The 21,541-nt window shown below is 34.4% G+C and overlaps 3 protein-coding genes across 3 annotated transcripts; all 3 read left to right on the top strand.

Annotated features, from left to right (window-relative positions):
• Window positions 1-880: 880 nt before the first annotated feature.
• On the top strand, window positions 881-17,127 carry LOC143181804 (guanine nucleotide exchange factor DBS). Its single transcript, XM_076382421.1, has 16 exons — window positions 881-1,424; window positions 8,280-8,375; window positions 8,454-8,568; window positions 8,638-8,728; window positions 8,798-9,028; window positions 9,097-9,356; window positions 9,421-9,655; window positions 11,804-11,998; window positions 12,069-12,245; window positions 12,317-12,502; window positions 12,565-12,900; window positions 13,753-14,070; window positions 14,133-14,330; window positions 14,401-14,609; window positions 14,682-14,880; window positions 15,158-17,127. The coding sequence occupies exons 1-16, from the start codon at window positions 1,259-1,261 to the stop codon at window positions 15,383-15,385; spliced, it is 3,240 nt and encodes a 1,079-aa protein (XP_076238536.1). The 5' UTR covers window positions 881-1,258; the 3' UTR covers window positions 15,386-17,127.
• Window positions 4,631-6,917, top strand: LOC143181799 (uncharacterized). Its single transcript, XM_076382410.1, has 3 exons — window positions 4,631-4,949; window positions 5,335-5,536; window positions 5,649-6,917. Exons 2-3 carry the CDS (start codon window positions 5,384-5,386, stop codon window positions 6,678-6,680), a joined length of 1,185 nt encoding a protein of 394 aa, XP_076238525.1. The 5' UTR covers window positions 4,631-4,949; window positions 5,335-5,383; the 3' UTR covers window positions 6,681-6,917.
• A 1,732-nt stretch (window positions 17,128-18,859) lies between the features above and the next one.
• On the top strand, window positions 18,860-21,478 carry Ak2 (Adenylate kinase 2). The gene is made up of 4 exons (XM_076382419.1): window positions 18,860-19,143; window positions 19,432-19,668; window positions 19,925-20,092; window positions 20,175-21,478. Exons 1-4 carry the CDS (start codon window positions 19,027-19,029, stop codon window positions 20,409-20,411), a joined length of 759 nt encoding a protein of 252 aa, XP_076238534.1. The 5' UTR covers window positions 18,860-19,026; the 3' UTR covers window positions 20,412-21,478.
• Window positions 21,479-21,541: the final 63 nt, after the last annotated feature.

Below are 21,541 nucleotides of genomic sequence, written 5' to 3'. Positions count from 1 at the left end.
TGAGACAGACATTTTGTATGGTTCCTAAGTTTATTTTAAAAGATTGTTTTAATTTAGAACATGAATATGTCACGAATAGCAAAGATGGAGATATAAATCGAAGAGGCATTTTTTCGTATCAGTTTTCTATTATCGACAAAGCAATAGATATAGATACATCATGCAGATATCTGCTGAAATTACATATATGGTGTCGTTAGATGGCACACTGTAGCATGAAATTAGTATGCCTTTAGAAAGATCAGTTTTTTAATTCTTTTATCTGGTTCTGTGTAGCCTGTGAGCTTTTCTCTATGTTATAATTTACGTAAATTATTCCTCTGCTTATAACTTCATTATTTTAGGCGGAAGGAAATTCTAAAACAAAAATGGTCTGTCATAAACGACCCACGATGCAGGTGAAAGGTTAATTACTTTATAATCGTGGATGACTGATTTATAATTCAGGATTATTTTTAATAAATACAGTGCAAAAGAAAGTTTGCCCATAATATGGCCAAAATTGAACTAGAAACAAGTATGTACAAATATATTTTGCCTCGTTCAATCGCAAAAATTCATCAGAACTATAGAATATTAATTATTGTAGTAAGTGAAGAGGATCCCAGAACAGACAAACCAACAAAACTAGGTTAAAACATTTAATATTGAAAACTCTAAATAACTCCACTGTAGCATATCACCAAAACTTATAAAAGTAACATGAAAACTTTTTTTAAGTCCCAGTGGTCCATACCTGGGCCCCAGTGCCAAGGAGACCCAGTGGACCTAATTCACCCAGGTTCTGTGGTCCAGCTGTTTGTACCAGAACTCGCCGAAAACTATTTCCATCCCCCAAAAAGAAGCATCCAGTCGATCACTTACCTTAACACGACCAAAATCGAATCCCAAGTCAAAGTCCTCTGGAACAGGCGCACTGCCTCCGCCCGAAGAGTCCATGCGCGCCAATTTCCCAATTTGTCGTCTTCGGCGACACCTGCCGCGAAAACACTGCGGTAGGCGATGCGTCGTTTCAGTTCCGGGCGTTCCTCTCGACGACGACAAACAAACATGCATCGTGTAGCGGTAGGAGGCACCTCAGCGGTCGAAATTGCCTCGACACCTTCCCATCTCCACCGAAACACGAAGAGGACCCATTCGCCATAAAATGTAGCCAGGCTGAGCCAGGCCCGCCCGACGAGATCAGTCGCGATAGACACCACATGAGATCAACCATCTCCATCTCCACGACAGTCGCTGAGGAGTGGCGCGCGAAAAGATGGCCAGCTCGCCGACCAGCATCGAGAACCAAATAGACAATTTCCTGGAACAGTTCAAACGCAGTGCCTCCCGCGCCATGGAGGAGTCCCACAGGTCGTACAATGCCTGCAGCAGCATCAGCCACAGCCGCAGCGGGAACCTGGACCTCGAGATCCTGGAGGCTGGTGAGTTCCCCACTTCCTGTTGTCTATGAGAGACTGAGGCCAATTAGGACACAATCCCTTGCAGATCTTGTGTATTACCTCACTTATTAAATAGAGGAAGAGGGAGTCTGTTTACAGGGATTGTGTCCTAGGCTCTGGAGGCCTTAAGTCCAACTTGGAGGATCATTTGAATTTCTGCCGCCCTTCTGCCCTAAACTTTTCTGAAAGCTTTTCCTCTGGGCGTAGAAGGCTCGGAGATTTTGCTGCGATTGATTTTGTGGGCGTTTCTGCTTTTTTTAGGGGTTTTGCTGCAAGCAGTAGGAACTTGAATATGAAAGGAAACTTGAGTGGGTGCTGTGTTTTGAGAATTGAGGAAACCCAAAGGTGTCTTTCATTAGCAATTGTCTCAATATGATCACACTAAGTTACTATGTAATTAAGTTTGTTGGTTTCCAGGTGCTTAAGCTCTTTTTCCCGAGTCTTCGAATCCTCCCAAAATTAGCCACAATAGCTACCAATTCCTCAGTGATTGTTAGTATGATTTTCTACTTTAATTTCTTTTCTTTTCTTTCGTATTAGCTTGACTGAGGTTTCCAAAATTCTCTGAATGCCTTTTCAGATGTAGCGAACCAAGGGGAATCCTGTTCGATTAGATCGTAGTTTGACAGTGACACGCTGCAAGTCACGTGCAGCAACCCCTCTTTGGGAATCGAGGCTCCTGTGATTGGTCGTTCCCCTTGTCTTCGCCTCCACTGTGCAGCACTATGGCGTCGAATCTTGGCGATAGAGGTCGTCGCCCGTTGTGTAGCGACTCATGCCGAGTTGTAAAACTGCGGGGGGTTGCAATTGCTGGTAAAATGCACTCGTAGCCGCGTCAGATATCGTGGATTATTTCTGCAATCGCGATATTTATCGCGGCTTCCGTGAAATCGTCGCCAATGCGAGTTCTGATCGGGTTCGACTCACGGGTTTTTTATCAGTCGACGTGAATTTACTCTGGTGCTGTCACAGAGTTTATGAAGGGTGCACGAAACGTCGACTTCCTTCGAAATCGATGTGGCGTGAGTAATTAGACTGACGCAGTGGTCGATGAATCAGTTTCACGATAAAGAAAAATCGAGTTTATTGTATTGTTAGTAGTATAGGAGGTTTTTTACGGTTGTTCTCAAGTCTGTGAAATAAACGGCGATATGATTCTTCGACGAAAGTCAGCCCACGGCTGCAATTGTCCCTGTCACCAGCATTGCTCCACCAAATGTGCAGGTTTGGGTCATGCGTTTTTTTCACTCGTTGTTTGTCGTTCGCTTAACAGCACCACGCATGACATGTTCACGTATAGCGTCCATTTAACAGCATAGCACCAAAACAACGATGTCCAGTTAATTACGATACGATATTTATTATTTCACTGCAAACTTTGTCTTTCATTCTTGCGTCACTATATCGAGAGTGACTTATATTGTAAAAAAAGGGATACTGCCTATTATTACTAATAAATATATGTATAAATGCTATGTGATCACTGCCCTTATAGCACAGAGACGTTTTAAAAACGTCTGTAAGACACCCACAACCTTAGTCTTTAAAACGTCCATGTGGTGTGTCTTTAGAATGTCTTATGGACGTCGAAAGTCTTTAAGACGCACGCTGTCGGATGTTTTTAAGACGTCCAAATTATGCAGTGAGACGTTCAGGCATAAAATGGACATAAAATAGACGTTTCCAAGACGCCATCGTGTGCTATTTGAGTGTCTAATCGACAAAACATGATATTAAAGCGGCAAAAGGGGGAGAAGAGTCGGTGCTGTGCTGTTATCGTCGAGTGGACACATTTCGACTAAAATAAAATTCTATGAATATTATCGATGCTGATCTGACGCTATCTATGCATTATATTATTTATATTATTTAATGCAGGATTTTTGACGTGTACTTCAAAAGTGACACAACTCAAAAAACATGATTTTTTAATTACAGCTATAAATCAGTTTGATAAATGCGCTTTTATTCACTATAGAAAGATTACTAGTAAAAAAATCAAAATTATAGAATTTATTCAAAGGACTCTTCCTCTTCCAAGTGTTTTGCTTCCCCTCAGAAACATAGTTTTTTGAGTTGTGTCACTTTGTAATACCTGTGCGATGTTTTCTAAGATGACTTACGCAAATATAGTTTACAATTACTAGAATAGTGTTCAAAGAGAAATTCTCTTAAAACTGTGGCCTGGTGCATTCTATATGCACCGATGACGGCAGTGCACAGATGTTCACGAAGGGTTAAACCGAGGCAAATTAGCGCTGGAATTAGAACCGCGGTGCGAGTTTGTGGTTCGTCGTCGTAGTCCCTTTTTCGCGAGTTCGTTGCATCTATAAAAGAATTATCGATTTATAGGGACACTGCTTTGTTTACGTCCTTATATTACATGTGCGTGTGTAAGGGATCGATAATTAATTAGGTAATATAAAATGTTTCATTATTTAAAGGTAATATAAAGTTGAGGATCGCTAATATAGAGTACCTTTTACGAGGAATTGACTTATTGGCCTTTTAATTGATTGTAGACGTTTAGATGATTGATGATTAATGCAGGTGGTTATCTTATTAAGGCCCAAAGTTTCGTAAATGCAATATTTCGCTGGCTATTTTTTTTGTTGTGTTATTCTTATGAAAGGGGTCTCAAGGCTAGCTTAATATTTTTTGTAAGTTTGTAATACTTGCAAGCTCTTGATGTGGAGAAAAGAATCTTATCAGCATACTCTATTGATCAGTAAACGAACTTAAATTAGCGAGTGCTTTCTTTGCAAGTTATGTCTTAGAGTTGCATATTATGTAGAAGGAAGCATTTCAAATGACATGTCTAGATATAGACCAGCTTTACTAGTCGTTATTATCGATTAACGAACACTTATCGTTTTTTATATACAAAAAAAAATCATGTAAAAATTGATTTGCATGTTGTAAAGAGGCAAATTGCGATTTCTAAATCAATTTTTACACAATTTATATTTTGCAGTGTAATTGTAACAAAAATAGGTATTCTTTGTCACTAGACTGCGCATTTTTATGCATTTATAGAAATTTTAAATCTGCAAAAAATTACAGAATGCGTATAATATTAGAAAATATAGAAAATATGAGAAATAGAACAAATTATGGTATCTGGAAGATGAAGCAAATTTTTATCTTGGTTTCATTTCTTTAACTGTATTCGTAAATACATGAAATTGTCTACTTATCATTTTTAAACATTTCCTCGAGCATTCTGGTAAAGTTTCATTGTGTATTTGAAATATTCTGTGCTCGTGCAGAATGTAAGTAACGTGCAGACTGTTCACTTCGTACGGTACTGGATCTGTTATCCCCTCCATGTCGCATCAAGAGCTACGTTCGCCATATCATTGAGCGTGGTGCTTCATGATATCAACCGGTATATCGGGAATAACGAGAAATTCGATCGGTGAAAACGTATATTCGCAAATGCTGTGTCTTCTGGAACACGCTCTAGTTGGCTTTGGGACACAGATCACAAAGTCAAGCTGAGAAAAGGTAAGTGAAGTTTCACTTGCCACGTATCCATAAAGATCAAAGTTGGAAAGCCATTGTTGGATAGTGATTCTCAACCTTGTTGCTGTTGAATGCACTTTTCTTTTCCTTCTTTCTTTTTTTCTGAAAATAATTACATCACCACATTTATACTTGTTTTCTATTTATGTAATATTTAGTTGTATAATTTTATTTGGGATCCTATTTTAATGATTTTAGTGGATTTGTGATGGGTCAGATTTTACTATTGGCATGAGCGTACAAGTGACATTGCAATCAGCTGATCATTTGTTTAGAGTGCTTATAAATTCTTTTGTTCCATTTTGTGCTTAATTTTTGACTCACTTTTTTTTAATGCCTTCTGTCATTGGAATATTGTATTTAACAGAATATATAGAGTGTTAAAAGGCACATCGTTGGATATTGCTCTGCGAAACATGGATACAAATTCAAGTGAAAGAGATGAGACACAAGTGCGGACAGAAATTACATCTCAAGATGTTCTGAGTGACAAGAATGCGGAGACACAGGTATCTGACTGTCAGTGCATAGTCAGTGATGAATTAACATGTTTACAAACAGAGGAAAAGGTAAGCATTAACTAATTAAGTGACTGTATTATTAAAAAAAAAAATTTACGAGTCACTAAATATCAATTAACTCTATTTTACTGAAAATATACAAGAGATATTAATATTGTAGGTATACGCAGATGACACAAATACTTCCACAAAGCCAAAGAAAGCTACGACAAAAATTAAGATGAAGAAATCTAAACTGGAGGGGGAATCGAGTTACGACTCTACGAAGCTAGAGAACAGCCCATCACAAGTGTTGGAACGATTCAAGAGAGGATGTGAATGTCAAGACGACCAGTGCTTCAAGGGACTGAACCCTGAGACAGTGTATCGGCACAGATTAAACATTGCAGAGTTAACAAAAGCAGAACACGACATGTATTTAATGGGCGTTACCATGGCGTGTCTGACAAATCCATACGAAACTGCGAGACATACAGAACGACGTAGATTGCGCGCACAGTACGTGTATCAGGGCCGAAGAGTTTGTTTAGACGCGTTTTTGTACTTAGAAAACTGTACACATTACCAAATAAAACGAATTAGGAAACACTTAATGACCCATGGTGTTACACCGCGAGTTCATGGGAACCATGGAAAAATTCCACACAACACGTTCTCCTTAGACATTTATAAGATCGCCACAGAGTTTTTAAAAAATTTCATTGAGCTCCAGGAAGCTAAACAGAAGACTAAAGTTGCTAAGAATGCACAATTGCATCTTCCATCAGATATAACTCGTAAAGTAGTGTACGACTCATACATACAGTATTGTGGGAAGGTATCACCTAATATCAAAATAATGGGTTATTCTACATTCAGAAGGTTTCTGAAAGTTCAGTTTCCACAAGTGAAGTTCGCGAAGTTAGAGTTTGTAGTTAGAAACCAAAGTAGTCAAAGTCAAGGGTGTAGTAAGACAGAATCTGAGAAGAAAGATCTGCCTGATGAGAAGCTGTCTGAATCAGCAGACTTGATAACAGAGGACGGTGCCTTATTACCTTTATTAATTACCAATGAAGCAGGGCAAAGTGATACTTATTTTTTAACACCAGTCAGCAAATTACAAGATGGCATGAGTTATCAGATAACTACAAGTGGGCTTCTAGTCAATAAACCAGCAATGCCTATTACTTTAACTAAAGTAAATGCTATTTAAAGATAAAGAGTCTCAATATTTAACATTTAAATATAATAAAGAAAATAATATATGTAAAATATATTTATACATGCGTACAAAACAAATGTTTAAGCAATGTTTTAAATATTATACTTTCTGCTACAAGAATAATTTACAGTTTGTTTTTGATAAATTTGATAACTTTTATTTTATGTACATGGAATGCAATATATGCATGATTTATATATCTTACAATACTCTTTGATTATTTTTTAAAAATATATTTTATTACGTTTTACTATCTCAAAAGAACAAGAGTTTTTGATTCGTTTTTTCTACTGTGCATTAACATATAAGTATTTGCTCATTAGTTTTTAAGACTTCTGTAAAATTACTGTTACACCTTTCTAGTAAAAACCCAGTATTAATTATATGAAAGGAAGAATCCCAAGTATAAAAAGACATTTATTTAAAAGACAAGAAGTCATAGCTTGTAGCAATTTAAGAATATGTATCAGTACTATCAAATAGTGTAGCTAGAGAACATTATACAAACTCCTCTATTTCTTTCTGAATTAATTCAGTTTACATATTATATTTTAACACAAAAAATGGTGATACAACTGAAAGTGTATATTTAAGTATAACATTTGTTTCACAACTTTTTGTTACAGAGTATTTTATCATAATGTATAAAGTCATCCATGTAAAATACTTCTTTAGAGGTGTTAAGAATTTAAGATAAGTGATTGTGTTATGTTAATATGTTACATTTTATAATATAATATGAACAATAAATGATTTGTATTTTTGCAATTTACAAATCTATCCTTTCTCTAATCACATGCTTTGCATCTAAAAGTGATTATTGTAATGAGTTCGTGATAGTACTAATTAAATGCAGAGTGTATCATTCAGTCTATATTACAGTTGAATTCCAAACATGCAAATCAGGTAGCCCAAAGGATGAAGAATACAGTGTTTCTCAATTCACAAAACGAATTATTATATAGAGACTTATGCTGTGATTAATTCCAAATTATGTACTGTCTTTAATATATTAATTGTTGATGTAAATACTTGCTTTTTGTCTATAAAGTAGTTGACTCTTTTGTAGTAGAATAAAATAATTTTACTGATTAGTGTTGGCTTGAAGTTTGAGAGCCTCTTGTTTTACAGTTACAGTAGAAATATTGTAGGTACAGCAGGAAACTGTTTCAGTTAGCTGAAGTCAGCAAGGTCATATAAGTGCACTTTAAGGTCTTACATTCATATACAGTAATTATTGCATAAGTGATTATCAATGCAAATTATAATGCAGTAAAATATAGTCTGGTAAAAGTAACTTCTCTAATCAGTTGTGTATTTACAATGATTTGATCTCATAAGGGATATTTATGTTAAAACAGAGCCTCAAGTTCAGTTGAACTTGACTTAGTAAACTTCATAATAGTAAGAATTAAAAACCATAAATCAGCAGTTATATAATTTATTGCTTGTAACCAAAATATAAAATACTATAAAGATTCTGTAACATTTTAATTGTTTGATCTTGCATTGTTAGTGTTATATATTTGTATTTTCTATTATAGAATTGACTGTAACTTTATTTAATTTAATCAGATTTGCATTTTGCAGAAGATGTAGAGAGTATGACCGGAGAAATTGAGAATGGAGATTTAGCAATTCGAGATGTTGCTGACCTTCTCCAGTCCCAGTATGCTATTATAGCAGGCAAGTATTAGAATTGAATTAATGTTATTAAGAAATAATTCCTTTAACTAGCTTTTTTTTGTTTTGTATTTTATACAGGAGGGAAAACTAGAGAAGGTTGTCCAATAATAACATTTCCTGATAATGGTAACTTTCATAACTTATCAGACTTGGATTACCAACGTCTCATGCTCTACCTTACTTCTGTGCCAACGTAAGGTTTCAAACTTTCACAATTTCATTACATTTTTAATATAAATTATGAAGTATTTATAATTTGCAGTTTGCAAGAAGCTGACCTTGGATTCCATTTGATAATTGACAGGAGAAATGATAAATGGAATTCTGTGAAAACTGTTTTACTAAAAATCTCTGTGAGTACACACTTTAATAATCTAAGTAAAAATGAAATTAAACACTTTAATGCAATTATTTATTTTCAGGGTTTTTTTCCTGGTTTAGTCCATGTAGCATACGTATTACGACCAGCAGGGTTTTTACAAAAAGCCATCTCAGAAGTATCAAACAAGTTATTTCGAGAGGATTTCAAATTTAGAGTGATATTTCTGGCAAACGTCACTGAACTCCACGAATTTATAGACAAAGATCAGCTAACCGAACAACTTGGTGGCACTTTACCATATTGTCATCACACTTGGATACAAAATAGGATTGTAAGATCACAAATCACAAATGCTAGAATCAATACAAGACTTAAAGTTACATTTGCTCTTTTTTCTAGAGCCTGGAAAAATTTTCATCAATGACACAGGACGTGTCCCTTGCACTGGATTCTTTCACAAGGCGTTTAGCTGAAATTGAATTTCCTAATAACACTGTTGCAACTACTTCTCTGCTATCCCAACAACAAGTCGAATATAATGAACTGAAAGAAGAGATCCTTAGTGCTGCAAGACATGGCGAAGCACTTTTGGATAGTGTAAGACAACTGACTGGCAAGGGAACAGCTGATAGACTAGGAAACGTTGCTGCAGTAGAAAGGTACAGGATAATTTAGTTGAGAATGAATAATGTACTATGTTATTAAACGTTACTTCTTCTCCAGATTGCTCGTCCAGCTGGAAGAAACAGAACGCACGTTCGACTTGTTTTGGTCACACCACAGTTCTCGTTTGAGACACTGCCTAGCCTTGAGACAGTTCGAAGCCGACTTTAGAGAATTACAAGCAACATTGGACCAACATTTGAAAACCATAGAAGACATGACGGAAGTGGGAGAGACTCAAGCAAGAGTTGAACAGTTACTTTGCGACACATCGGCGTTCCAGAGAATATGCAGAGTAAGTACTTTCATTTTATATACACTTGCATTATTTTATATTGTTAAACAAGAACATCTATTCGAAATTACGCGGAGTGGCAAAAGTACATAAGGTTTAATGTTTTTTCTAAATAGATATTTTTATCAATATAGGAGACTAACATTCATGTGCCACATATTTAGCAAATGTCAAAGGGTCATCGCATAATATTATATACACTTAGGAGCAAAATTAAAGAACCACTAATTTCAGAGCGAAAAATTGCCGATCTTTGAACTACTGTAACTTTGTAAAAAAAAATCGTACAGCGGTGAGCCTGGACTCATTTTACAGGGCAAAGCCTCTATTCTTACACCCTTGAATTGAACTTTACTGAAGAAAATTTTCCATTCGACTGTGGGCCGAGAAAGAGGAGGCTGTTTTTCCCCGAATTTTTTCCATATTCAAACTACTCTCAGGGACTTGATAAATTTTTTTCGGGACTCATTTTGCAGTAGATTTCAAGTTTAAAGCTTCCCCTATCGAATGAGACCTTAACAAGTGATCTGCGATTTTTTTTCACCGAGTTATGGCACTTTGAATGAAAAGTGTCACTCTGGCATCGCAATGACACGATGATCCAGAGCTCGAAAAAATTCTCGATTTTTGAGTTTCTGTAACTTTGCGAAAAAAAATCGTAGAATAATGAGCCTGGTCTCCTTTCAAAGGGCAAAGTCTCTACTTTCACACCCTTGAATTGAATTTTCCTGGAGACTCTTTTTTTATTCAGTTACGCGATAAAAAACAGAGGGTAGTTTTTCCTCAAATTTTTTCCAACTTCAAGTGTCTGTACAGAGCCTAATCAATTTTTTTTGCGATCAGATCTAGGATGAAATTAAAGTTGGAAGTCTCCTCTTTATAATGAGCCCTTAAAAATCGATCTATGATTTTTTTTCGCTGAGTTATTGCAGTTTGAATGAAAATTGGTCCGCTGGCATTTGAACAACGCGAGGTCTTTTCGTTCAAACTGCAATAACTCGGCGAAAAAAAATCGTAGATCACTCACTATGGGCTCGTTGGAAAGAGGAGGCTTCCAGCTTTGATTTCACCCCGGAACAGACCGCCAAAAAAATTTATTAAGCTCTTGGGAGTCGTTTGAATTTGGAGAACATTCGGGGAAGAGCCACCCTCTCTTTCTCGGCCTGCAGTCGAATGAAAAATTTTTTTCAGTGAAGTTCAATTCAGGGGTGTGAGAGTAGAGGCTTTGTTCTTTAAAATGAGCCTAGACTCACTTGCCTGCGATTTTTTTTCACAAAGTTACAGCAGTTCAAAGATTTGCAACTTTTTGGATCCAAAGCTGGTGATCTTTTAATTTTATCTGCAAAATGTATTAATTTTTACTATGCACAGTTAATGAAATTTAAAAAAAATAAAAGCGAAACATTATTGGCTTAAATCTTGAGAATGTTCACAATGCACTTAAAGCAGCAAGGTGTAATATCCAAATCAGTTTTTTAATTGAAATCATAAGGTATTTTCTTTTTCGCGAATGTATGCATAAATAAATAATATGTGAGAGGTAAATTCTGGTTTGGATATATTTATGAGCAGTCACACATAATGCACACCATGCACAAACATACTTTGCACCGCTTTCCTCATTTTGTCGATAGTCCTATTTATTGCATACCATGTGGATTTGGGTCTTGGTAAGCAATCCACTCAACGAAATACATATATTTTGTAATAGATACATTTTTAAACACAACGATAATTTAGTATTTCAAATTTCACATTCTGTGTTTACAATATCTTGAGATCGAGTCAGAGAAATGTATTTTAACGATTTCTTTATGGGTTACTGAATTAAATCTCTATAAAAAAGTGTTCCTCTGCACAAAATCATGCATAGTTATTCTTGTCTGCAAAGTACAATTCCAGTTATTAAAAGAAGACGAGAAAATAGGGATTTAATTCATGCCTGGTATTGGCATGAATCTTTGAGAATGAATATCATTGTTTCTCACTTTGCACTGCACGTAAGATAGTACCTTTTCTCGTAGCCTACTTGTTTAGATAAACGATAAACACTCGCTGAAAAGAATTCAATGGGTGTTTGTAGTTTCCTTGTTAATGTGTTATATATTTGTATTGGCTAAGCACGAATAAAATTCCATAAATTTATAGGGAGACATAGAGCGAGCAGAGGAAGTGATATCAGCTGGCCAGCAACTGCTGTCTGGAAGGCATCAGTGCCCTACAGACGTTGTAGAGCCCAAGTGCGTGGAGCTACAGCGAATTTGTACTATTCTAAGTCAGAGACTGGAGAGACGATTGCACATGTTGACTAAGTGCAGAGAACTTATGGAACGAATAGACAAGGTGCTTACAAAATTCAATAAAATAAAAGAAGATTACTGAATACAATTTATCTCATCATATTCCTGCACAGGCGAACACGTGGTGCACACGTGGAATAGAGTTACTTGCATCTCAGAATAATTCAACACCACCTGACCAAGCGCTTCAAGAACTACAAGAGCTAATAGAAGCTGCAGAGGAATTCCATCATCCCAGATGCATTTTCCAAGACTCTATAATGCCTGAAACTAAGGCTCTCATTACTCAAGTATGCACGTCACAGAAAATACAAAATAAATGTAAAATATTTACTTATTTCGTAAGAAACTCTGTCATTAGGTTTTACAAAGAATAGAAGACGTGTCTTTGATGTGTGATAAAAGAATAATGACACTAAAGCAGCAGTTAATCAAACCAGCAAGACCAATCCAAACAGTAACACCTGAACCAGTTAAACCACTGCAATCACTGCCTCAAGCTGTAAAACCTGGGAGGATTCTTAAGAAGGCTAACACTATGCCGAAGGTAAGATTATAATGTTTAATCAGATGTGTACAAAATTATTTGAATGTTCTGTTCATTGATAGATGGAGATGAGTCCCATAGAAGGAGAATCCTCATCGCCAGAGAGCGAATCCAAAGACGTGGAAGCCTTACGTTTAAAACGTGGACACGTTTTAGCGGAACTTGTTGAAACTGAGCGAATCTATGTTGCCGAATTAGGGTCTATAATTAAAGGATACAAGAAAATGTTAACACACGAGTCGATGGCACATTTAGTGCCGACAGCGTTGGTAGGAAAAGGAGATATCTTGTTCGGTAACTTAGAAGATATTTACATTTTTCATGGGGAGACGTTTTTAAGAGATTTAGAAAATTGTATTTCGAACACTGAACTTGTTGCGTTATGTTTTGTACAAAGGGTAAGTATCGTTTATAGAAGCTTACACCAAATTAGAAGTGGAACTCAATTTTGGGCGAAAATTGACCAATTTTGACTGACGATAACTCCGCGAAAAATCATGTTAGAACCATGATCTTTTTTTTAAATTGTAGCATGGAATTTCTACTTTAAGATACTATGTTTCGATTTTAAGTTTAGTACACCCCTGCTAATATAATCCCTTAAATCTGAGGGTATGTTTGTCGTACTAAAAATAGCAAAGTTTGAGGAAATGCAGGGACTTGCTAAAATTTTTTTCGAGGATGCCATTTACAGGAGCATAAAACTTGAACCTTCCCCTGTATTTTAAAAAAAAGATCAAGTCGCTACGATTTTTTTTCGCAAAGTTACAGCACTTTAAAGCAAACCTTGCATTTTTGCAGCACATCGAGCGGTGTCGATACATGGCAAAAATGTAGAGTTTACTTTAAAGTGCTGTAACTTCGCAAAAAAAAATCGCAGCGACTTGATCTTTTTTTTAAAATACAGGGGAAGGTTTGAACTTTATGTTGCTGTAAACCGCATCCCTGGAAAAAATTTTTTCTAGTACCTGCATCTCATCGAACTTCACAATTTTCAATACGACAAACATGTCCTTAGATTTAAGAAGTTACAGTAACAAATTTGGACTGAATTAAAAATCGAGTTATAGTATCTTAAAGTAGAGATTCCAGACTATAATTTAAAAAAAAAGATCAAGTCGCTACGACTTTTTTTCACAAAGTTATCGACAATCAAAGTTAGTCAATTTTTGCTCAAAATTTTTCTGTGCCACAACTGTTTGGAATAGTATAAAAAACTGATTTATGAATATAAAATAATTAATTTTCAGCGTGAAGTATTCTTCAGATTGTATAGTTACTATTGTCAAAATATTCCAAGATCAGAGAGGCTGCGAGAGCAAATACAAAACGAGCCACAGTTTTTTGCAACTTGTCAGCAAAGACTCGGTCACAAATTGCCTCTCGCTGCATACCTTCTGAAACCTGTACAGCGTATAACAAAGTACCAATTGTTGTTAAAAGATCTTTTAAAATATAGCGATGAACCATCGTGTTGTACTGAATTGCAAGAAGCCTTGGATTGCATGCTCGTTGTATTAAAATGTGTTAATGATAGCATGCATCAGACTGCAATTACTGGCTTTGGCGTAAGTACATAATTATTAAAAAATGAAAGAAATATTAGTTAATGCTGTTTCTTACTTTACAGGGAGATTTAAATGCACAAGGTGAACTCTTACTACAAGGATCCTTCAGCGTGTGGAGCAGCAGTAAGCGAGAACGACTTCTCAGACTAAAACCATCTCAGCGTCACATTTTCCTGTACGAAAAAGCTCTAATATTTTGTAAACACAGCAAACCTCAAGCACACAACAAAGCTACATACCACTTTAAGAGATATTTAAAGGTGACTTTCGCCTCTTCGTCCTGTCCTTCATATTCTACAAAAATAAAATAATATTCCTTTTCCATTCTAGATGTCACAAATTGGGTTAACAGAGTCAGTCAAAGGTGACGCAAGACGTTTCGAAATCTGGCTCCAAGGTCGAGCCGAAGTGCACACAATTCAAGCCTCCACTGTCGACGTTAAACAGTCCTGGGTTCGTCAAATAAAAGGCGTTCTAATGTCCCAGTTAGCTGAACTTAAGGGAAAGCAGAACTCTGCTCTTGGCAAGACCAATCATAAGTACGTAATCCTGTTTGCTCGTCGAAGTTCAGATCCTGGCAATAATAATCAAATTTTGTTAAAAATATGTAGGCCTCTGCGACAAACGATTTCGTGGGAAGCCCAAGGCAGTGTTTCTGGTTCTCTGCGAACACTTTCTGTGGATGGCAGCAGTGTTATATCGCACATTACAGACGTCTCGCAGTCGACTGAAGACGATGTCGCTTGGAGTTCAGAAAATAGTAATACTGACGATGAGGATGCTTTCAGTGAAAACCCTGGACCAGCTCCGGTAAGTTTCAAGCTTCTAAAGTCTTTAATTCAAGGATCGAAGGAAACTGTCAACTCATAAATGAAAGTTATTCACTGAATCTTGTACATACGTAACTCGAAATTCGATTTTCTGTGGGTTAACACACCAATGCAGAACAGGATCCATTTAACTGTCGCTAAATCTCTGTCATTTTGTGACTAATTATTGAAAATTCGAACAGTTTCCCTCGCTCCTTGGTTTAATTACTAGTTTAGACGAAGTTACCGATATGTTCGAAATTGTTCAACCTAATTAGGGTGGAAGATACGTAGCATTAGCTGATTATTGTGCAGTTGGACAGTCAGAGGTAACGATGCGCGAAGGAGACAATCTAGAGCTTCTTAAGGTCGGCTGTGCTGGTTGGTGGTTTGTAAAGTTAATAGGTACTGGGATAGAAGGATGGGCGCCAGCTGCTTATCTGGAGCCGATGAGTCGAAAAACTTCGCGCAGCTCTCAATCAGTCAACAGCCAAGAGACTATATGAAACAGGCGTCTAACACACTAGACCTTCCCTGGTGTGTTAGCTTTCTACGCATTTCATTGAGCGTCAGTTGTTAAAGAGTAGTATTTACGGAGGGTTTTGTGATATAAAGATATATAGAGATAAGACTTTGGAAATTTTGCATAAAATTGAACTCGTAACGTATGTACACATTAAATTTCTAATTCTGTAAACTATACGATACAACAGTACATGCTTGATTATTAATCGGCGAATAGCTATAATTGAAAACGAATTTGAAGGAGCAGTCTAAGCAGTTTAAAAGATGTCGAACACAGTAGAACCTCCTTTATGTGAACATTATACGAACGGTATATCTCCTTTTACGACACTTTTTCTTCCCATAGAATGAAATCTATTTGCAATGATTCAGAATGAAATGGAATACAATACGACTAACAGAGTACTATAAAAGGCTTGGATATTTTGAAGACTGAAAGGAATTTTTGTCCTCCAATTAGTTCATGTAATGAAGGTTCTACAGTAACAGTAAAGTGCGTAGACTTTTGGTTACATAAAGTGTATTCCAGGAATTTTGTTGGTGAAAGTACTTTATGTAAGGAAGATAGAGTTTGCATTTAACTGAATAAATCTTTTATCGACTAGATTTATGCATAAGAAAACCTCATTTTTAGAATTGTACAAAATGTGTTTAGATAGTAAATTAAAAGCATGTGCACGTACATATGTAATATTCATATTTATATAATTATTACAGATTTGTACTCGATCTTACAGATTGTAATACCGACAAGAAAATTACACGAATGGAATACAATCACTCGAATCATTCTGTTATTGCTTCTATGAACATTTGCATGAGAATGTGATCTATAAAAAGTATCTGTACTTAGACAAACCTGTATAAAATTCGGCTGTATGCAAATATTCCAAAGTTCGTTCCTGACATGCTTCTATGTAGAATCTTTCAGTAATGCTTATGATATTTTTCATGTAGCAAAAACTTGTCTACAGTTATAAAAAGAACTCCAATCTAAGTCCATAAAATGATAATAATACACTCTATAATTTTCCTGCATAATTTTCTTGTGAATTTATTTATTTATTTTCACAAATAATACAGTACATCATAATTAAAATTCTCCATAATATTTGAACGCGAATTTAAAATATTTGCAGACTTTCGAAAATTAGTTACAAAGCCTTTGAAGTTAAAACAGGTAAAGAAATATTGATTTGATACTTCTGTAAATGAATTATAAAAAGATAGTAGAAATACTTTGTTGAGAAATTATTGTAGCTAGGATAGAAAATTTCTTGTTAATAAATCTTGGGGTCCCAAACTGCTTAATATTAGTACTATTTTAGTAAACAATAAATAACGCATTTGAAATATTTAAATAAAAGAAAAATACATGACTACAAAGGATTAACTATATACAAAATTTATAGGAGATAAAAGATTAACACCAAGCATTGTGCAATATTTAACACTAATTGTAATAAACTTTAGAATATAACATTTTAATAAGGAAAGAAAGCAATTTCAACTTTAGCAGAGAATCTACCAATTTTTTAAGTATTGAATAATAATGAAATGTATAATGTAATTAATTTATTGTATTTGTACTACTATTTACATGGACACAGAAAAGATAATTTAAGGAATTATTAAGGATTAATACTTCCTTTATAGATACAGAGTGCAATAATTATATTTATTTTATAATCAAAAGTGATAAATATGTCATAACATAATTTACATACTTGTATGTACAAGTGTTATTTAAGTATTTATTATTTATATAGAGAAATTCTATTGTGATTACAAGATATACATATTGAGTACAAATAATTTATTTTAATACCTTGAATACTATTAAAATAAATTCATATTAATTAATAATCACGCCTGTATAATTTAAATATATCAATATATAATTTATAGTTACGTTTTTAATAGAAGTTACGAATTTTTTACTAAAAGAAACATTCTTCTTCAGTACACGAATTTAGAAAATGTTAATGCTTGTGTTACTCTCAGTTTTTAGTTAATTATAGTTCATAATTTTGATCCACTTTCACGCCGTCCTACTAGCAACTAGTTATAGGATTTAATCAAGCTGCGTTTTGTTACATTTACTGTTTAATTAAAATCTTATACGTTGTGTTAATTTATGTATTCAAATGCAACAATATTCAATGGTAATCAAGATTGAATATTGTTCCATATTCGCAAAAATGATTTTAGATTGAATCAAGTAATCCTTTTTGAAGAAAGGAGCTTACTAATAATCATATCGTCTCTTTCTTTGCGCTAATGCATATGTTTATTAATGTAAGCGAACAAAGGAATATTCAGATTTTTTAAATCTTTTGTAGAATACATTATATTAATACATGGACAATAAATATACGCCCATTGTGAAGTAACTCAATTTGAAATGTATCTTGGATAGAGTAATAACTTTTGACACAGAAAAAATATTAGCAGCAGAGTTGGGCATTATTCAAATGAATATTTATTCAAAATAATTATCTAAATAGCGAATACTTCACCTGGATAATAATTATTTATTATTCTTCTATGCAATTCTACAAAATATACAAAGTGGAGTACAAATTATAGTATTTGAAGAGTAAAATGAATTTTATTTAATATATTTCTTCTCACTCTTATTCAAATTAAATTCTGCCCAACTCTGATTGACATACTTCTTTTCAGAGAATCGTTAAGCAGCAAAATTTTATAGGAGAAATATTCAGTCTGTGCAATACATAGAGTTACAAATACATAGAATTATTAGTAATACTAGCTTTATTTCAAGCGTGAAACTGCGTCATTAATTTAAAAACTCAATTGTAATTAAATTATTGACTAAAATGTTCCTTTCGTTGTTCCTTTAAAGCAAATTCGATGAAACTTATTTTTACATGTACGAATGATACGAAACGCTGAAATTTCTTGTATCCAAGACAAAGTTAGGTATCAAGAAACAAATTTTTAAGACTTTATTGAAGATGATGGAAGAGAAAAATCGTGTACAGAGATGTCTCATTCAAAATGTAGTTCTTTGATAATGATATAATGTCTTCGATAGTTTTATAACATTGCGTTTAAGTTAGCTATTATACGAGTCATTAGTTTTTAATAGCTGATTAAAATTTTGAAATATGTTACAATATTTCTTACATAGTATGATAGTAAACATTGTATTTCATTTGGTATATTTCCTATGTATTTATGGAAATAATATAATGAAGTTAAAATATATATGAATTGCGAGAAGGAACGTATATTAATCTAACCTCCCTTATAACAATTTTAACAGTATTATGTAATTAATTGATATTTGAAAAAATAACTAGGATATCTGGAAAAATAACTGACATGCTCGACGGTTCGAAATTCAAATTTAAATTTTCTCGCGCGATCGATTCGCTTCGAGATTAGTTTAAAGAAGGATCGATAGGTGAGGTAAGCGTCGCAAATGAGCCGCGGATCATTTCCTCGCGTTATTTCGGAGGATTCGGAGGGAATTAATAGTGCTTAGTAATTCCTCTGTACTCTGATATGTGCTCTTGATAGTAAAATCTGACATAAACTACTCTCAGAACTCTTGTATTTGCATATCCTATCAGAAAAGAATTGCTGAACAGAAATGGCTCCCCAGGCAGAAACAGTTGCAAAGAAAGATGTGGAGGTACCAAAAGAGGTACCAAGTAGAGGAGTTAACGCGGTTTTATTGGGACCACCTGGCAGTGGAAAGGGAACTCAGGTGAATCTCTTTTCCTCTATTACAATTTTGAAACTACTCTAACTCAGAACTATCAACTGCAGTAGCTTATGCAAAATCAAATTGTTAGAGCAATTTAGTACAGAAGCCCTAAATTCAAAATTTAAATGGAATCTTATATATTTTTTCACATATTTTTATGCTTTCACTATACCTGCATACAAATCCACAATCTAATTGGAACATAATAGAGTACTCCGCTCTTTTAACTGTTTAGAAACTATTCCATAAGTTTCAGCTTTTCACTGACTACGATGTATCATATTTCAGGCACCCTTGCTGAAACAACGATACTGTGTGTGTCATCTATCTACAGGTGATATGCTCAGAGCAGAGATCAGTTCTGGATCTGCCATTGGAGCAGAGATTAAGAAGATAATGGACGAAGGTAAACTGGTCAGTGATGATCTTGTAGTTAGCATGATCGATAGCAATTTGGATAAGCCTGAGTGCAAACGCGGTTTCTTGTTGGATGGGTTCCCCAGGAGTGTCCCACAAGCAGAAAAAGTAGGTTGATGATAAAATCTTCAATATACAAGTATCAGTAGATTTCTTACATTCATTTTTATCTCATTAATCTACCTCTCTATAATATCTGAGAGATTTTATTTTGGTGCTCCTTATTTATAACAGTCATTGATGACCTTGGAGTGACATTGACATAAGAGAGCTATAGTAATCAAAATATTGACTCTTAAATTACTTTCAGAAATATTTATTCATGACACAAAACATCTGTTTAATAATCCTTTTATCTGAATAGCTTGATAACATGCTGAAAAAAAGGAAAACCAAATTGGATGCTGTGATAGAGTTTGGAATCGAGGATAATTTATTGATAAAGAGAATCACAGGCCGTTTAATCCATCCTGAAAGTGGGAGATCATATCATGAGGAATTTGCACCTCCCAAGGTTCCCATGAAAGATGATGTAAGCAATAAATATTACCTTTATTGAAAATAATTGTTAAACAAGAGAGGATCTTAAAGAATATATAACTTTTTGTTAATAGATAACTGGAGAGCCATTAATCAAGAGGTCAGATGACAATGCAGAAGCACTGAAGAAACGACTAGCAGTGTACCACTCGCAAACTCAACCATTAGTCGATTATTACGCTCTGCAAGGGATTCATTATTATGTTAATGCAGCTAAATCGAGTAGGGACGTATTCAAGGATATCGACCGTATTTTTTTAAAGACTATTAAACAGGATGAAAAGAAAAGTTTTTTTAGTCGATTCTTTTAAGTCAGACAAATTTTCTCTCACAAGGAAAAGGTAAACTAGTTGATGGGAAACGTATTATGATCATTTTTAGAATGATATCGAGTTTTAGGTATATAGTTTCCGATTGAAAAGCAATTCACCTGTTTAGAAGCACATAGTTGATACAATATGTATTTTTTGATTAAGCACTGTACAGTATATTTAGCAGAAGATACGAGGGAAAAAGACAAACACTGTCGAGTAATACTATATGTTCATAAGAGAAAGTATTATGATCTGATAAGTCGAATGCACAGGTTTTATCAATAGATCGATCTCAGTGATAGTGTGACATAAACAGTGATTATTTAATTACGAGAGGGAAGTAACATATTTGTATATAATGGGAAGCAAAACACTTGTTTGGTCGATCATTGCTATTGAGAATATTTTTTATTACTTTTCTATTTCGTTCGTACAAGATTTACGTTTACTGAGTTTTGTGTAACATCTATTGTGGGAAATATTACGTCATTCCTTGCACTTTGTTATATTTTATAAATGGTAATTTTTAATACTTTGAAAATGCTTTTGAATATTCTTATAACTGAGGCATTTAGCTATAAAATTTTGAACGAACTTTATTTCAATGAAAGTAAGATATCAGATAAATTTTACTACAAGCACAAAGAGATATAAATATAAATAGATCTATGTAAGCGTTAAAAGACACTAATCAGAAATATTTTTAAAAATGCCTCATTTATATGCTTTACGCGCACATACATTTACTTTTCGATAGTTATTAATTTTATGAACGTTCGTTTAGATAAGAATATAAAAGAAAGAAATATTTTAACATATTGTATCGATACTTCTATGCTTACACGTTCTCACGAACCAATAGTTTAACAAAACGGCTATAAAAGCAATGCAATTTAGATCAAAATCTATTTTCCATAAGAAAAAGAAAGTATCTGAAATATATTCTGATAAAACAATTCTGCGTATACATATTGTATCATTATCCAATTGTAAATATTTTGTCGAAAAAGAAATGAGTGTATTACCGCATAAATAATGTTTTTAATGTATTCCAGAGAAATTTCACTTCGAGTGATCTGTATGATCACTAATTTTAAAAGAATTCCTTGATACCCCATGTAATTATA

Source organism: Calliopsis andreniformis, chromosome 7 (genome assembly GCF_051401765.1).
Source record: "Calliopsis andreniformis isolate RMS-2024a chromosome 7, iyCalAndr_principal, whole genome shotgun sequence".
Classification (NCBI taxonomy): domain Eukaryota; kingdom Metazoa; phylum Arthropoda; class Insecta; order Hymenoptera; family Andrenidae; genus Calliopsis; species Calliopsis andreniformis.
The sequence above is the reverse complement of the archived record's forward strand: the minus strand, read 5'-3'. Positions and strand labels throughout refer to the sequence as shown.

Bases quoted from the DNA above. Each gene is read 5' to 3' on its own strand.
- LOC143181804 (XM_076382421.1), top strand. From the start codon at position 1,259: ATGGCCAGCTCGCCGACCAGCATCGAGAACCAAATAGACAATTTCCTG. The intron at 8,376-8,453 runs GCAAGTATTAGA...TATTTTATACAG, and splicing joins CCAGTATGCTATTATAGCAG to GAGGGAAAACTAGAGAAGGT. The intron at 14,331-14,400 runs GTGACTTTCGCC...TTTCCATTCTAG, and splicing joins ACTTTAAGAGATATTTAAAG to ATGTCACAAATTGGGTTAAC.
- LOC143181799 (XM_076382410.1), top strand. From the start codon at position 5,384: ATGGATACAAATTCAAGTGAAAGAGATGAGACACAAGTGCGGACAGAA. The intron at 5,537-5,648 runs GTAAGCATTAAC...TTAATATTGTAG, and splicing joins GTTTACAAACAGAGGAAAAG to GTATACGCAGATGACACAAA.
- Ak2 (XM_076382419.1), top strand. From the start codon at position 19,027: ATGGCTCCCCAGGCAGAAACAGTTGCAAAGAAAGATGTGGAGGTACCA. The intron at 19,144-19,431 runs GTGAATCTCTTT...ATCATATTTCAG, and splicing joins GCAGTGGAAAGGGAACTCAG to GCACCCTTGCTGAAACAACG. The intron at 19,669-19,924 runs GTAGGTTGATGA...TTATCTGAATAG, and splicing joins GTGTCCCACAAGCAGAAAAA to CTTGATAACATGCTGAAAAA.